The sequence below is a fragment of the Harpia harpyja genome, chromosome 3, assembly GCF_026419915.1.
Source record: "Harpia harpyja isolate bHarHar1 chromosome 3, bHarHar1 primary haplotype, whole genome shotgun sequence".
NCBI classification, from domain to species: Eukaryota; Metazoa; Chordata; class Aves; order Accipitriformes; family Accipitridae; genus Harpia; species Harpia harpyja.
The window spans coordinates 39310828-39320943 of NC_068942.1; the positions used below are offsets into that span (position 1 = coordinate 39310828).

The following is a 10116-nucleotide window of genomic DNA, read 5'->3' on the forward strand; positions in this document are numbered from 1 at the left end:
ACCCTGGTTTCCCACCATGCCTGGCAGCCCCAGCCCTACTGAACTTCAGGCTGCTGCGGCCATTTGGCTAAACCACCCTGTCAGCATTGTCATCCGAGGTCTTCAAAGCGCTCAGCATGCACAGGGTCTAGGCATTTCGGCCCTCATGCCCACAACGGCTAGGACATGGAGGAGGAAGACCTCGACTGACCTTCACCCCAAACACCAGCAAAACAGGGGCTGCCATGTTAGCTGAGGAAAGTCCGGCAGCGAGCTGCCCTCTAGAACAAGGTTAGTGACACAGGCAGCAGGCAGGCAGCCTGGCTTTCTGCGGCCTTGGTTAGTGCAGACACAAGAGGGTGACGTGGGGTGAGACGTGGGTGGGAGGGAGGAGAGCTCTTGAGCAGAAATGTTGCGGCAGCTGCTGGGACTGCACAGCCTGTGCAAGCCAATAAAAATACCACATACTTATACACCGCCGGCCGGTGCTTTATCCTCCTGGATCCCCATCGGCCGGGCTGGCTGCCCTGGAGACAAGGGAAGACACCTTTGTGGGGCAGGTGGAGTCTAGGGACATAAAGAGAGTGGTCAGCAAGCCCTCCCCATAAACACACCTGGCAGCCCAGCACACGGCAGCATCCTCCCCCTCCACGGCTTTGCTGCCGCAGTGCCATCCCTCCACCCTGCACGTTCTCCCCACGGCCTCAGCGTTCGCAGACCCCAGGGGCCCCAACGGCACCCGCGCCACCGGCCCTGCTGTCAGCCGCGGAGGTCAATGCAGGCAAGATGCTCATGGAGCTGGGGTCAGCAAGGCCATTGCTCCCTTCGGAGCCAGTCGGCGAACATCAAGCACCACACTCTAGCTTCTGGGATGCTAACCCAGCCCAGTCCAGAGTCACTTCCAGCCCGACCCAACCGGCTGCAAGAGCCTAAGGGTGCCCAGGCCCTGCACCTCCACGGGGTGCACGACTCAGGGACCGGGGCCAGGTTGGCATAGAGAGGGAGCCTCGCTTCCCTCCCTCCTTCCCTGCGCCAGCCTGGCTCCTGGCAGCCTTCACCTCGACCGCTAGGTCTGGGCATGGATTTGAATTTCAAATAAATCATGAAGGCACTCGCCAAGCCTTGCGTGGAGGAGCATTGTTTGGGCAGGACAGGGCAGCTTGCCTGCTCCCAACCCTCCGGCCCCTGCGTGCGGGCAGCGAGCCCTGGGAGCCCTGACCCTCCGCCAGCCAGGGGCCGGGGAGCAAAGCTCTTGGTGACCCAGGGCAGAGGGGGAGCACCTTTCTCGGGACCCCTCCGACACCTTCCCCCACCACATCTGCTTCCTCCACCATTCAAACAACAAGAAAACTTGTGGGTGGGTAACGCCGTTGTTCGAGCCCAGGTGGGGGTCCTCGCCGGCAGCCTCTGCTGGAGCATCTCCTGGCCCCAGCTGGGAGCCCAGCTGGGAGCCAGGCTGGGGAGCGGGGTGCCTCCAACCACGCATCCCGGCAGCTCTTGCAGGACAGGAGCCCCACTGCCTCTTAATCCCGCCATCTGCCAGCCTCCGACGGGTACCAAATCCCTGCAGAAAACATCTTCCTCTGCCACATTTCAGTGGCGGCAGCTGCCAGGCGCCTGCCGCCAGCCTGCCCCACACCACGTCCCCTTGAGTGGTGACCTCAGGCTTGGGCGGTAAGACGCTTAGCGCTGGATCCGAGCAGCTCCCGGCTGGGGCGGCGAGGCAGGACAAGATACAGATAATCTGATTGAGAGGGAACTTTCCCATGGAGGGGCCAGCACGTGGCCAGCTGCATGGCCTCCCGCTCCCTCTCCGGGCTGGCGACGGGCCATGCCCGGAGGCCAGGAGCTCAGGGAGAAGCTCTGAGCTGACTTAGGTACTTCTGCCCCACGACTCTCCATCCTCATCCTCAAGGATGAGGCATGCGCTGCCCCAGAGAAGAGGTGGGACCCCCCCACCCCCAGCCAGGGGGTAGCAGGCAGGAAGGAGTCCCCCCACTTTCTGGCTCCAGATCCACACCTGGGCTGCCAACGGTAAGCGACGGACGGGCTGTTCCGGCACCCACGTTTCCTGTGGGAGCCGAGCTGCGCCAAAACAAGGGGAAAACCCTGTGCAACGAGCCTCTTCGTTAGCTGCCCTGACTTCCTGGGACAGCCAGCCAGTGGGGACACGTGACTTTCTGCAAAGCCACAGCGTGTTTCGGAGCCGAGGCTGCTCCCGCGCCGCCGAGCTGCAGCTGGAGAGCAGGGGAAGGGAGATGGGGTGAGCGGAGCCAGGGAAGGGGCGAACACTGAGCTTTTCCCTGCTGGTCCCAGGTGGGATTTTCACACCTCTCCGGCTGGGAGCCCCTCCGTGAGGCTGGGACCAGGCTGTGGCGCAGCTAGAGCCCGCCACGAGACGGCATCCTGCGGTAATGCCAGGGGAGCAGCAGCAGCCCGTGAAGCGTACTGAAGGCATCTCCCACTGACTTGGGGCACGTGGCAGCACGGGGTGGCAGCCAAAGGTGGGACTACCGCTGGCCGGACCTCTGTCTGCCCTGCACTTTGGGTAGCATCCCCCAATCCCCCAGCGACCAGTCCCCAGCTCCCACCAGTCCCTGCCGGCTGGGCAGGGCTCCTCTGAGATGGATGATGCTTAGCTCATTTCTCCAGGCCCTGAACCACTGGGAAAGGCTGACATCTTTGTGAGATGGGCAAAAATCAGGCAGGCGGTTCCTAGGTGCGGGAACAATGTCTGCAGGTAGAAACTGGAATTGGCAGGCTAACCCAGACAGCACAACCTGCCCGGCAGGCAGAGCTGAGGCAGGAGGCCCATTAACTCCTACTGTCTGGGACAGCAGAGGCTGGGAAGAGGTCCTCTCACTTAGTCCCTGGTGCAATGAGGAGGAGTTTCCCCTGGGGCAGAGCTCTACGGTTGACTACGAAGTTTACATCCCCAGGCATCAACCCCTAAACCACAGGCAGGAGGAGAACAGCGCTGGGTCTAACACATGCGTCACGCACAGACCGGAGGACTCTGTCCTCCCTGGGCACTGGCCTGGCCAGCGCAGTCTCATCGCTTGCCTTGGCAGAGCTTCACCTTCGACCTGATGTCCTGATGGGGAGGAGAAGAAAGGTTCCCAGCTCCCAAATAGAGCCTGCAGCTGCTGCCAGGCCTGCAAGTTGCAACAGAAACACGGGATATTACTTTTGTAATACTGGAGAGCTGGCCCGGCGAAAGCTCCCGGACTCAGGATGGCAGACAGAGGCACTTATTCCCTGGGAGCCTGGTGCCAGCTCAAGAACCAGCAGGACAGGTTTCCCCTATTTCCATGCCTTGTCCGTGTCCCCAGGTAGGTCCTGTACCATAGTCCCTACCTCTAAAAGTCTCTGGCAGAAGCAATTCACCTCCTGCCAGTCCCCGTCTCTTCCAAAAAGGATGGTTTATGGGCCCAAGGGTCAAGGAGCCTAAGCCTCAGCCTGCAGCCCTAGCTTTGCTCCTGAGCTCAGCATCTCCAAGTCAGCACCTGTTTACAGGAGCGAGCGAGCAAGCGAATGCTGAAAGCTAACTCAAGAGCTTCAGCTCACGGAGCTTCACCTGGGAAAAAGAAACCAGAGCTCCACCGCGAGCAGAGCTGGAAGTTATATTTAGAGGCTTTGCCAAGTCTCTGGGGAGACTGTTTGCTCCCCAGACACGACGCCACGATGAGAGAAGGAAATCCTACACTGCATCCCCAACGGCCTGCCAGAGCTCAGGTTGCCTTCCACGAGAGCATCCCCCCCGTCCCAGGGAGCCAGCCTCGCCCTACGAGCATCTGCTCTTAGCCCCCGAGAGGACCCATGCAATCACACAGCCCCCAAACTCTCCCTGCTTGCGACATCCGTGGCTCTGCCTCTCCCCTCCCAACGCTGTCTCCTTGCAAAGGCCCGTGCCCGCTCCCAGTGCCCCCCTACCCCCCTGCAGCCCTTCTCTCTTCCCATCGTTTTTGTTCAAAGGAGGGAAGAGGTCCCTTATCCTCCCTCCTCTCAGCTCCTTGAGCAGATTACAGGGTTTCCTGGAAGGGATGCTCCAGCTCCTAAGCAGATTAAAGGTCCTGCCACCTTCTCCAGTGCGGGTGCATTGCGCTGCGGCAGCCCCTGCTCTGATCTCGGGAGGGCAGCGGAGCCACCGGGGGGTGACCGGGGTTGGAGAGATGAGGCCGGTGGCAGGCAGGGACCACGCTACGGAGCACTCCAGCCTCCGGGAGCAGCCGGGCCTCCCGCACCCTGATCCTTCCCTGCCTCATCCCACCGGGAGCCTGCCAACAGGCACGGCTGATCAGCGTGCCCAGTGCTTTTTTTTTTTTTTTTTTTTTTTTTTTTTTGACCCTGGCAAGATCAAAAGTCCCTGAGCTACCCCACTGGAGGTCAGGACCTCCCGGAGCAGAGAGCACAGAGCAAACATGGCAATGGGAACAGCTCTCCCGGCACATCCCACCTGCCCGGCAAACAAGCCCAGGTGTCTCCGCAGGGGACACCCGGGGACTCCCACGGGTGTCACTTGCCCGGGCCCAGCTAATGGCACCCATCACCTGCGAGCTGGATGGGGAGCAGAGGGTGGAAGGTTTCAGAGCTAGAGGCGTGCAAAAGCTGCACGCGTGGAGGAGGAGGAGGAGGAGGATTGCTCAACAACTAGCTGGCAGCAAGGTGCATTGTGAAAAAGCCTGTCCTGAGGTAAGCGCTGCTCTCAGCCTGCCAACATGCAAATCGCAAACTTCAGGCTCCTTCCCACCACCTGCCAGGGTGCCTGGGGCTTACCCCACCGCACAGACCCTCTTATCACACCCACGCTCGGAGAAAGCAAACCCAAATCCCTGCACCCTGGCTGGACCCGCTCACCGGCCAAGCGCCAGCAGGTTCGAGGGGACACGGCGGTACCCCCCGCGCAGCGGGGATGGGGACGGCCGGGCTGTCGTCCCAGCGGCACATCTCCCCCAGCTTTCACATGGGTGTGAGCGTCAAGCTGCAAAAAAGATGGTGACAAGCAACATCCCAGAAAGACGTAGGCGGGTGCTCGGCTCAGTTTCTCGCGTGCCATTTACCCACACGCCATGCCACCCACAGACCTTCACCGGGGCAATGGCAGGCGGCCCCAGGCTCGCATGCAGGCTCCAGCACCAGGCCTGCCAAAGGACCACAGCAGAAAATTTGGTCCCACGCTCTCTGCAGGGCAACTGCCCACCGGCTGCCCTGACAGCAGCTACGCTCCCTGCTTACGCTGCTGCAGCAGACCCAACCATCGCACGTACCTCTTCTGAAGGGGGATGCGTTAAAGACCCTAAAGCCCACAGGGAAGACCCATTTCCACATCCCACCTCTCCAGCATGGGGGAGAGCAAGAAAGGGGCTTTGTCCCCAGCACTCGCGCTCCCACCCAAAGTCCCCCCTGGAAAGGGTAAACTGTGCTGTTCACTCACAGCACAAGAAATGGGGCACCTAGGAAGGAAATTTAATCCTAACCACCTATTATCTGATCAGCCCCAATCTCTTTATCAGCCCAATTAAAAGAATTACCCATCTGTGGCCCAGATGCACGTATTGTGCACTTGTCTCCGTCAGCCCTGGAGCCAATTACTCCACCCTCCTGTAAGGCAATTACAAGGTACAGAAATAAGCCCGCTTGCAAAACACAGGGGACTAATATACCACTAAAGGCCAGAGCTCAGGGGCTCACCCCTCTTTTGCTTTAAATTCCCTCGGGGCTCATCTGCCCTGGGTTGCCATTTTGTGGACCTGTCCCTCACCTGGCCGTGGCCGTGCTTCCCAGTGTCACTGGGCGCAGAGCCCAGCAGCGCACGCCCACCTCGGAGGACCTCTCTCCCCGAAGCCGGGGCTCTCCAGAGGCTCACTGCTGCTAACCGGCAAGCTCCTGCCCATTGCCTAAGTTTCCTCTAGACCCGATTCCCAGCCACATACGCTCTGGCTAAAGCCCAGAATCAAAAAGGGTGCGAATTTCTTCACCCGTGGCTGTTGGAAAGCATTTGGAGGGTAGGGGCTGGCTGTACTTCTCGCCAAAAGAAAATGCAGCGAAGCCTTCCCCCGCAATTCCCTTGGAGGAAGTGGAACTTCACGTCGCCCTCGGCTCCAACGCTCAGGTGGGGAGGAATTTGGCAGCATGCAGCCAGTTATCCTGCATGGCTTCCCACCGAGCCTACCTCCCACAGGCGCGTGTGGGAGCCCCTTCCTTCTTGGAGGCCCATGGCAATCTCTCCTTGCTCCCCTGCAGCTCCAGGTGCTGCATTCATCACCCTGAAACGGAGGAAACCAGGTCCACCGTCAGTGGAAGAAGAGCAAGAGAAGCATCCACGCACCAAACAACCTGACGGGCATTTCCAGCCGTCCTGGCGGGTGTGCCGGTCCCACTTTGCCTCTCCCCCACATGTCCACGCTGCAGAAGGTTGTTCACACGTGGAAGACATCCCCTCAGTGTAGGCTCTGATATACTTTGCAGGAATGGCAGCCCGAACCCCTGGGAGCCAGAGAGAGATGCCATGCAGTACTGGGGACAGGCCAGAGGCTGCCAGGAGCTCCAGGCAGCCACTGCCACCAGCTCTGAAACCAGAGCAGAGGAGAACACCAGTCCGTGGTGGAGTGACCTTGCAAGCCCTCCACTCCCAGCTCCATCTTGGCTGTGGAGGTTGAAATTGGAGCCTCTCTCCCCCATCCAGCACCCATGACACCACTTGGGAGCACTGCATCCTGCTTCGGGCCCCCCATAAAGCAAAAATGCTGACAAGGTGTAGCAGTTTCAGCACAGAGCCACCAAGACAGTCTGGAGCAGGAGTTATCAGATACAAGGAGAGGCTGAGATAACGGGGGTCGTTTGGCCTACAGAAGAGAAGGTTAAGGGGGAATATTATTACTGTCTTCAGCTACCTGATGGGAAGGTACAGAGAAGATTGAGCCAGACGCTGTGCCTGGAGGCGCGCAGTGACAACCTGAGAGACAACAGGCACAGGCTGCAACAAGGGAAACACTGAAGAGATATCGGGGGGAAAAAAAAAACCCAGGAGCTGAAGCATGGGAGCAGGTGCCCAGGGAGGCGGTGCAGTCTCCACCTTGGTGACACTCAAAACTCAACATCAGCAGCCTGATCAAATTCAGCCCTGCTTCGAGGCAGCAGGGTGGACCAGGTGACCTCCAGAGGTCCCTTCAGACCTCAGTTATTCAATGTTTTTACACATGTCCGGATGGCGGGGGCACCCCTTTGCTTACGCGGGCCGAGAATCCCCCAAATCCCACGAGGCCAACAGCAAGGCTGTGAGGGGCACAAGGAGCCTGGCTGACTCTGGGGAGGGAGCGAGCGAAGCCGGGATCCCAGGAGCTGGAAGCCGGGATCCCAGCAGGCAGCACAGGACCGGCACAGCCATGGCCCCGGAGCTGCAGGACTGCCGATCTCCCAGCTGAAGCACGGGACGGGTGTGCGGGGATGGAGACGGGCAGTTCTGAGCGGGTGGAAACGAATCCTCCAGAGTTGAGGCTCCGAATTCTCCGGGGAGCAGAGCGGGCGCAGCACGGGCGATGCTTCCCAACTTCCCATTGCTGGTGTCAAGAGCTCAAAAGCAGGAAAACGCAAACTCATCCCCGCACCACGTCCCACAGCCCTCGCCGGCCGCGCTCAGCCGGTTGCCGACTTTATAACCGGGGTCACCCCCCGCTCTACGGGGCCCGGCGCGGCGGGTCCGGGATGCGGCTGCCCGCTGACAGCCGCCCGGCGGCGGGAGGCTCGCCCTCGGGCCGAGGCGAGGCAGCTGCTCCGCAGCCTCCGTTCAGGATGCTCCAGCCGCCCGCCCGTGGCCAGCCCTTGCCCCGGGGGACCGGCCTGCTCCGTCCCCGCCGCCAGGTACCGGGGAGGCGGGGGAAGCTCTCCCCGGAGCCCGCCCGCCCGGCGGCACCCGCCGTCCCGCTACCGGCCGCCCGCCCCGCCCGGTGCTCACCTGCGCCCGAAGAGCTTGAGGCCGGTGAAGCGCTTGTTGCTGTGCCGGCGGCCCAGCGGAGGCGGCGGCGGCCCCCGCTCGGGCTCGGCGCCGCCCGACGCCCCGGAGGAGGCGGCAGCGGCGGTGGTGGTGGAAGAGGAGGAGGAGGAGGAGGCGGAGGACGAGCCGCCGGGCGGCGGGGGCCGCGCCGCCTCCATGGCCGGCCTCGGGGCTCCGCGCCGCCGCCACCGCTAACAGCCGCCCCGCGCCAGGGGAGGGCACTGGCCGGGGCGGGGAGGCGCGGCCGGCCGGGCCTCCCGCCCCGCCGGCACCGGCAGGAAGTGCGGCCGCGCACCGGCGGCCCCGCCGAGCCGAGCCGAGCCGCCAGCGCCCCCTGCCGCCGCCCCGGAGACCGCGCGGGGAGCGGGGCTGGGGGCGCCCCGCGGCGGCGGAGGTCGGAGGCGGCGGCGGCGGCAGCAGCGGGCCCGGCGCCCGGCGCTGCCGGCTCAGGAAATCGAGTGTCAGCCCCGCCGCCGCCCCGCGCTCGGGAAGGGGCTCGGCGGCAGAAGCGGAGCCTCCTCCTCCTTCTCCGCCTCCCATTGTTCAGCGCCGGACGGGGGAGGCGGGGGGGGACGGGACACGGAGCCAACAGCCCCGCCGCCACCACCGCCGCCGCCGCCGCCCTCTCCGGGGACCGGGAGCCACCGCCGGCCTTGTCGCCGAGGCGGACGCTGCGGCTCCCTGTCGGCGTTTATACCCAGCCCGGCGAGCCGCCTGCCCCGCTTCTCCCTGTCTCCCAGGGGGACCCCTGGCTGGGCGGCCGGCAGGCTCCGAGGGCAGGGGCTGGCCTGCTCCACATGGCGGGCGGTGCTGCGGCTGCCTTCAGCGAGGAAACGCTCACCCCGCCTGGCAGGAGCGATGGGCAGCCCTCTTTTGCATGGAAAATGGGAGCTGGCCGTGATGGCTGCTTCTCCCCCCTGCTTCCCCAAGGGTGCCAAGCCAGGCTGAAAGGCAGGGCTGCAGGGGCTGCGCAGGCAGCGTCCCAGCTGCCAGCCCAGCACAGCCGCCGGTGCTGACCAGTAACCCACTCGGGGCAGGTCCTGCCGGCCACCTCGAGCACCAACCGTGCCCAGGAGGACCAGTGGGGATGGGGACGCATCTTCGGGCTCCCACCAGCTGCAGCAGGAACCCGGCAGCCCAGGCAAAGCCCCGCTGACCCTGCGCACTTGCAGGCTCGGCGTCGAGAGCGCCCGCGCGGCCCTCTGACATCTCCGCTGGGGAGGTTGCGCCGCACAAGCCAGGCGCTGGCGCCGGGAGGAGAGGAGGGTATCGCTGGCGAGGCACCAGGAAAGCACGGGAAGCCTTTCCCCCAAACCCCGAAGCAGGGGCTGTCAGCGCCAGCCGCAACACCTCGGCCCCCCTGAGAGCAAGAGGAAGGCGGCGGAGCCCGGCTCGGCAGGTACCTCGTATCTGCGTCCCCCGGAGGGCTCTGGGGAACGTCCCAGGAGCGGTGCCGCCACATCTGCCACAGCACGAGCTGATGCGCTCAGCCGGCCCGGGGTTCACTCTCGCTCTTCCTCCCCCGGCGGCCGCTTTCCGGAGTCATCCCGAGGGCAGGTCCCTGGCAGCGCTCCGCCGCCCACCCGGGGCCCCGTCTTTGTTTGCACCCTCCACCTGGTTCCTCTCTCTGCACTTCCTGGAAGTGTGAGGGCGGCTGTCATCGCAGCCGGCTGCACGGCACTCTTCCCCCGGCAGCCCACGGCGCGGGGCCACCTCCTCTGCCGGGCCCTCTCCGGAGAAGCCTCGTGCGCGCCCTCGGCGAGCGAGAGCACGCCCTGGCGCGCCGGGCTGCGCACCGAGGAGCCGTGCCTCCTTTGTTGGGTGGCTCTTTGAAAGCCCCCAGGCTCGAGAAAGCCCCCCTCTCCCAAAGCTGCCCCGGCACCGCCGTGCAAACCGGGCCATGGCAGTGGGGTCGTCCTCCTGCCGCCCACCCTGTGCCATGCGCGTCCTCGCCCCACGTGGCACCGCGGCACTCGCAACCCCCCCGGCTGTATGCGTCCCCCCTGTGCGGCGGGTCTCCAAACACCCTGCAGCCATGAGCTTCTGCTCGCCCTGCGTCAGGGTTTGTTGAAAAACCACCTGGGTAAGACAGATATGGGGACTGTGGGAAGCGTGAGCATCTGGGAGGCTGCGGGCCAGCCTCC

At 63.7% G+C, this 10116-nt stretch overlaps 1 protein-coding gene across 1 annotated transcript in view; it reads right to left on the minus strand.

Annotated features, from left to right (window-relative positions):
• Positions 1-8262, minus strand: part of DGKZ (diacylglycerol kinase zeta) — a 45467-nt gene extending 37205 nt beyond the window's left edge. The window contains exon 1 of the mRNA XM_052782062.1: positions 7934-8262. Within this exon, the coding sequence (XP_052638022.1) occupies positions 7934-8130 (197 nt within the window). The 5' untranslated portion in view covers positions 8131-8262. The remainder of the gene's footprint in view (positions 1-7933) is intronic.
• Between the last annotated feature and the right edge of the window lie 1854 nt (positions 8263-10116).